Raw genomic sequence first — 6591 nt, forward strand, 5'->3', positions numbered from 1 at the left:
CGTGGGAAATCCCCCCGCGGGGGGGCACCGGGGGGGGTCCGCAGGGTTTGGGGGGTTCCGGGGCCGGGACGGCCCCCCCCGGCCCCTGGGGACCCCCGGAGGCGGCGGACGGGCCCCCACGCCCCGCGTGGGGTGCTCGGGGAGGAGAAGGGGGGGGGAGGGAAACGGCCCCGCCCCTCCCCCCCGATTGGCCCAAAGTTTGGGGGCGCGGCGCTGATTGGCCCCCCCGGTTCCCACGCCCCCCCCCCCCCATCCCCTCCCCAATTCCCCCCCGCGCTGCGCTCCGCGGCCACGGCCGGGGCCGCCCCGGGGCCGCCGCCGCCGCCACCGGGAGCCCGGAGCGAGCGATGCGGGCGCTGTGGGCGCTCTGCCTCGCCGGGCTGGCCGCGGCCCTCGGCAGCTTCTCGGCCGATCAGTGCAGCTGGAGGGGCAGGTAGGGGCCGGGGGAGGGGGGGGGCTGCAGCCCGGTTGTAGCGGGGGGGGGGGAGCTCCGGGCATCCCCGCGGTGGGGTCCTCGGGATGCCGCCTGCCTCAGTTTCCCCGCTCGGGGGAGGCCCCAAAAGATGCTCACGGCCCGGGGGGGTCGCAGGGCTCCGAGATGCTTCTCCAGAGCCCCCCTCCGTCCTCCTTCATCTTCCTCCCCGTGCAGGTGCGCGCTGCCGGCACCGACCCCCCCCCCCCCCCCCGGGCCCCGCCGTTGCTCGGGTGGCTGCTGGGGCCCCCAGACCCTCCCCGGGGCCCTCTCCCACCGGGGGAAGGCGCCGAGCTCGGGAACAAAGAGCGGGGGCCCGGCAGGAGGGGCTGCGGCGGGGCCACGGGGCCGCGCAGCCGCCAGCGGCGCGGCCCGGACAAAGCGGCCGCCTCCGCGCCCCCCCCCCCCCGCCGGCCCCGCTCCCCCCGGTGGGTGCCAGCCCCGCGGCCAGAAATGCCCAAATGTCCCCACGGTGCCGGGGACGCCGGAATCCCAGTCCCGCAAGAGCAGGGGGTCGGGGTGACCCCCCCCCCAGCACCCAAAGGTCCCCCGAAAGGTCAAGGGAAGGGGGGCTTGGGGGGAGGGGGCAGGAGGGCAGAGCCCCTCCGTGACGATGCCATGGCTGCAGAAAACACCAGCCCCATCCCAAAATCATGAGACCGTACCCCAGATTGAGGCTCCCAGGGGGCTGGTGCATCTCCTTGGGGTTTTCGTGCCCCTCACACCCCTCTGTGCCCTCCCTGGGGGTCGGGGTCTCCATCCCGGGGGGGGGGCACCCCGCTGACGGGTGCTGCGGTGCCTTGCAGCGGCTTGTCGCAGGAGGCGGGCAGCGTGGAGCAGCTGACCCTGCGCTGCGCCGAGGGCTCCCTGGAATGGCTGTACCCCACGGGGGCCCTGCGCCTCCGCCTGGCCCCCCGCCTGCCCCCCGCCACCGGCGCCGGCAAGGGCAGGAGCCCCCGGCACGTCACCGCCTGCATCAAACCCGCCGGCACCTTCCGAGGGGCTCAGCTCTACCTGGAGCGGGACGGGGAGCTGGAGCTGCTGCTGCCGGAGGCGGAGGCGGCCCCCCGGCCCCGCGTGCGCTGCTTCAGCTGGCTGCCCCGCGAGAAGGTGGCCCTGTTCCTGCAGGCCACCCCGCACCGCGACATCAGCCGCCGCATCGCCGCCTTCCGCTACGAGCTGCGGGGGGACTGGCTCGCCCGCCTGGCGCTGCCCGCCGCCAGCCTGCCCGCCGAAGGTGAGCCAGCTTGCCTCCCAGGGGAGTCGCCCCTCGCTCCTTCGGGTGCCTTGGAACCTGGTTCAAGTGGGAAACCTCCCAAAAAGGGGATTTCTCTCACCACACGGGCAGGCGGGGGGTGATGGGGGGGCTCAGCCCTGGGGAGCTGCCGCCTGGCCCCCACGGGGCACTTGTGCCCTCCCGGGGCGCAGAGGTGACGGCTGTGCTTGGCCATTGCAGGGGCGTGCCGGCCGTGCAACGACACCGAGCTCCTGATGGCCATTTGCACTAGTGACTTTGGTGAGTGGCTCCTTGGGCTCAAGGGGAGGGAAAGGAATTAAAATTGGGATGCTGGGAGGGGGGGTGTTGCTGGGACAGCGTACACCTGACTGATCTGAGAGCCCTGCCCCAGCCTCACCCCAGCCCCAGGTTGGTGATGGTGCTCAGCGGCGCCCACCCATCGTTGCCCCATTCGGCACCCACATGGGGCGAAGCCCAGGGAGTGTTCCCCACTACCCTGCTGCTCCTTCAGCCTGCAGTGAGCTCATTTGCTCCATGAGGCTGCCGTGGGATGGGGACGGGGATGGTGCTGGGGACAGGACCATGCTCATGCCTCTCCCTGCCTTCCCCCGCAGTGGTCCGTGGCAGCATCCGCAGCGTCTCCAACGACGCGGAGCTGCAGGAATCCATCATCGGGGTGAGCGCCGTCCGCATCCACCGCCAGAAATTCCCCCTCTTCCAGGCCGGGGGGCGGCCGGGGCGGGCGGCGGGCAGCATCCGCACTCCCCTGCGCTGCGGCGTCCGGCCGGGCCCCGGCACCTTCCTCTTCACGGGGTGGCTGCACTTCGGCGAGGCTTGGCTCAGCTGCGCGCCCCGCTACAAGGACTTCCAGCGCATCTACGAGGGCGCCCGGCGCAGGCGGCAGAACCCCTGCGAGTTCCCCGTGGACTGAGCGGCTCGGGGAGGGGGCAGCCCCCGGTTTTGGGGCCGGGAGCATCCCTGCTCGAGAACCCCTGGAAAATGGTTCACCTCGGCACTGTCCCCCCGCCCGCCCCGGGGGCATCGCCACGTGGAGGGGGCCTCTCGCTGTCCCCGGGGACAATGGATTTGCCAGCAAGGATGGGCACGTAGGGACACGGGAGCACAGGAGCATGGTGCTTTGGTCTTTGCCTCATCCTCGGTCAGGGGCAGCCCCGTGAAAATCCTGCAGGAAGGGAAGGGGTTTTCCCAGACGCATTCAAGTGGGCCTGGCCCTGGGGGGGGGGCTGGGGGCTCCCTGTGGACCGAGGGCACGTGGGGACCCACGCCCTGGGGATGCCGTGGTCTTGGGGTGGTCGAAGGTGGGACGCTGTGGGGCACGGCGGGTGGTGCGGGGGGGCAGCTGTCCCCTGGGGGGGGCTCTGCGGGTGGCAGGAGGAGAGCGGTGGCATGGCTGGGGCACGGTGGTGAGAGCAGAGCGCAGAGGTGGATTTGCAATGTTGAGGGTGGAAGGGGGAGCGGGGTGATGGAGATGGAGAGCTTCGCCCTGGCCCTGCTGGTGATGCAGGGCATGGGCGGGAGGGGGAGAGGAAGAGGAGCGAGGCTGAAGGAGTGAATGTGATGGTGAGGAGGGAGCAGAGGCAGCACGGAAGGGACCCCGGCATGGCCACAGCTGAAGCAAAGCGTCGAGCACAGGAGGGGTCACGGGGATGGAAGTAGGAAGAGGTGGGGCTGTGCCACCGCCAGCACGGGGACGTGGGGACACGGGGACACAGGGATGTGACCTCATGGCAGCTTGCCATCCCACCGTGCCAGGGCGCACCAGGAGGGATTTGGGACCGTGGGGGCGTGGGGGGCATTGTATGTGCACTAAAGTGATAACGATACCAAATTTGTGATTTTGTTTTCTATAAACTAAACTGTATTTGTGGCGCGTGTGGCCTCTTTTCAGCAAGCGGCAGCGGTCGGTGACCGAGACACGAGGGGCGAGCGGGTGGGCGAGCGTGGCTGCGAACATCTGTATGACAGCGTCTCTGTAGATCTCTCTTCCCAAATTGCTGCGTCCCTGCTTTTCCCTGGGGTCGGCTGGGTTTCCTCCAGCGGGGCCGGGGGCCGCGGGGCCCCCCCAGTGGTGCTGCTGTCAGCGCCGATCTCGTCAGCGCCCGCCGGCCACAAGGCCTCATTGTGCCGGGCTGCCCTGCGCCCAGCCCGGTGCCGGCCGAAATCTGCTTCTCCTCGTCAGGAAACCGTTCCCAAAGAACGCTGCTGGCTTCAGAGCTTAATTAAAAGACACACGTGATCTGTTCCTGGGGAGATCCTGCCCCTGCGAGCCTCACCGGGGGATCGATGCAGAGCACACGGTGCCCGTGTTCCTCCTGGATGCTGGCTCCCTGCCTTGCTGCCCAAATGCTGATGACTATTTTGGGGCTGTGCTGGGAGCAAGGGAGCCGCAAGGGCAGGATACGGCCCTGGGGGAGATGGGGCTCTGGAGGAAGCCAGCAGCCCGGGGTTTTGGCAGCGTTGGCAAGGAGGTAGAAAGGGGGAAGGAGTGGGAAACCCAGAGGAGGAGGAAAAACGACACTGGAAAAGCAATAAACGAGGCGTGGACAAAGGGACCCGCGCTGCCCACGCAGCCCTCTGTAGGCGCCGGAGCGAAATCCTGGCTTCTCTGACCCCAGTGCATTCCTCGGGGTGAAATTATTGCATTTAATGCGCTGAGCATCCGGTGGGGTTCTGTCCAGCCGCAGAATATCTTGTTTTTCTTCCAAAATGTTTATTTGGCCAAATCAGATCGTTCTGCCGTGGCGGAAAAGGCTGTTATTCTGCTCTTTCGCCAACGCGGAGTTTTCGGCGGTGTTTTCGGTGCCCTCTGCCCTCGGCCGGGTTCGGCCGCCTGCCCCCGCTTCCCGCGGCGGCTGGGCTGTGGCCAGGGCTCCAACGCTTCCTACGGGAGGTGCTGGGGAAGGAGCTGGTGCTGGGGGGGTCACCACAGCTGCGGGGGGGGGGGACAATGACGACGGGGCTGCTCAGGGATGCTGCAGCACCAGGGAGCACCCGGGTCCTGGCAGCCCCATCCTGGCGTCTCCCCAAAATCTCGGCCCCAGCCGAATTCCCGACGGGCAGCCCGGCCCCTGCTGCCTCTTGGCACAGAGCGGAGGGCACCATGAGGCGGGCTCCGTCCCGGTTAATGTTTCCTCTGCGGGATGGAAAACAAGGTGGGAGCCACCACGGCGGTGCGGAGGGAGGACGAGGGGACGGTGGCGTGGCGAGGGGGGGCTTTGTGCAAACAAGATAAGGGGCGGGGGGGGCTGGAGGGGCGGGGGGCGATGGCGGTCCCCGTTGTCCCTAGGAATGGTCAAGGTGGGGGCACCTGGGGACAAACCAAAAGCCAGCCCCGGGGCAGGTTCGGGCTGGACCAACTCCAACTCGATCCAACCCCCCCATCAGCCCCATCCGTGACCCCAATGTCACAACCGAGGGGACCCTCTGGGTGCGCAGCTGCTGGGTGGCCGTGCCGGCACGGCGCAGCGCTGCGTGATGGCACCGTCAGGGCGTCCCCAGCGCCCCCGTCCCTGTCCCCGCTCACAATGGGAGCCGCCGTTTCCCGCCACTTCCCCCCCAGCCCTTTTATTCCCTCCCGCAGCCCCCCTTTTCCTTCCCCCTTGCCCGGCCGCCAGATAAAAGCCTGGACGTGTGAATCGCGGGGCACAAAGGCGACGCACAAAGGCAGCCGGCCGCGCGCAGCCCTCCTCGCTGCCCGCCCCGAGCAGGGGGATGGAGACCTTGCGCCCAGCCCGGGGCTGTCCCGGTCCCACTGTCCCCTCCTGTCCCCTCTGTCCACACCGCCCTGGGGCCCAGGAGCTGCCGTGGGGAATGCTTCTGGGAAAAGGGGTGTTCCATGGGGTCAGGATGATGTCCCTGGGGCTGGGGTCAGGATATGGTCAGGATAACACCCCTGGGGTCAGGGGATGCTCTGTAGGTTTAGATAATGTTCCTGGGGTTGGGGAAGTCCTGTAGGGTCAGTAAGGATAATGCCTCTGGGGTCAGGGGATGCCCCATAGGTTTAGGATGATGTTCCTGGGGTTAGGGATGCCCCATAGGGTCAGGATAATGGCCCTGGGATCAGGGGATGCCCTGTAGGTTTGGATAACGCCCCTGGGGTTAGGGATGCCCCGTAGGATCAGGATGATGCCCCCGTGGCCAGGGGGCAACAGGCAGGACAGGGCAGTTTGGGCAGCTGCGCAGGGCAGCAGCAAAGGGGCCCAGCCCCAGCACCGAGCAGGATGGAGCGAGCGGGTGAGCCCAGTGACCCCAAGGGGGCCCTGACCACCACATACCCCCCCAAAAAAAAAACACAACCTGGGCTGAGGGCCCTGCTCGAAGCCCCCTGGCTTTGGCCAAGATGGATCCGAACCCCTGGGACCCCTCGACCCCCGATCTCGCGGCGGTGATGCCGACAGCTGGCGGGAAGGAGCTTTCCCAGCGCATGGCGACAAATTCCTGGCGCTCGGAGCCGCTTTGCAGCCGCCGCGGCCCCAGCGGGGGGAGCTGCCCGGGATGGAGGCAGATTAAAGGCGCTTGGGCTCCCAACTGCTCCCCGCGCACGGCCACCTGCTCGGCCCCGCACACCGGGACACGGCCCCCCCCGACCTCCCCGGGCCATGCACGGGGGGGCTCGGCCCTGCGTGGGAATTGTTTCATTAATTAACCGGCTCCCCGGCATCCCTGGGACCGTCCTCCTCCTCCCCGTGCTGCTGCCGACCCCCGGCCCCTCTCTGCCGGCTCCTGTTTCCCCCGATTTTCTGCTCGCTCCCAGACTAATTGGCCCCACCTGCCAGCAAGCCGCAGAAAATCGGTGAAATCCCCGTGGCCCCATTTGGCCACAGCCGCACGGGGGCCATCTCACAGCACTTGGGGGGGGGAG

General features: G+C 68.5%; 1 protein-coding gene across 1 annotated transcript; it reads left to right on the forward strand.

Moving 5' to 3' along the window:
* Positions 1–275: 275 nt before the first annotated feature.
* Positions 276–3393, forward strand: METRN (meteorin, glial cell differentiation regulator). The gene is made up of 4 exons (XM_083799795.1): positions 276–433; positions 1279–1709; positions 1929–1988; positions 2324–3393. Exons 1-4 carry the CDS (start codon positions 348–350, stop codon positions 2638–2640), a joined length of 894 nt encoding a protein of 297 aa, XP_083655921.1. The 5' UTR covers positions 276–347; the 3' UTR covers positions 2641–3393.
* The last annotated feature ends 3198 nt before the right edge of the window (positions 3394–6591 follow it).

This window comes from Anser anser, assembly GCF_964211835.1.
Source record: "Anser anser genome assembly, chromosome: 15".
Taxonomy (NCBI): Eukaryota; Metazoa; Chordata; class Aves; order Anseriformes; family Anatidae; genus Anser; species Anser anser.

Excerpts from the sequence above, each read along its gene's own strand:
- METRN (XM_083799795.1), top strand. The coding sequence starts at position 348 with ATGCGGGCGCTGTGGGCGCTCTGCCTCGCCGGGCTGGCCGCGGCCCTC. Across the intron at positions 1,710-1,928 it reads CGCCAGCCTGCCCGCCGAAG|GGGCGTGCCGGCCGTGCAAC; the intron begins GTGAGCCAGCTT and ends TGGCCATTGCAG. Across the intron at positions 1,989-2,323 it reads CATTTGCACTAGTGACTTTG|TGGTCCGTGGCAGCATCCGC; the intron begins GTGAGTGGCTCC and ends CTTCCCCCGCAG.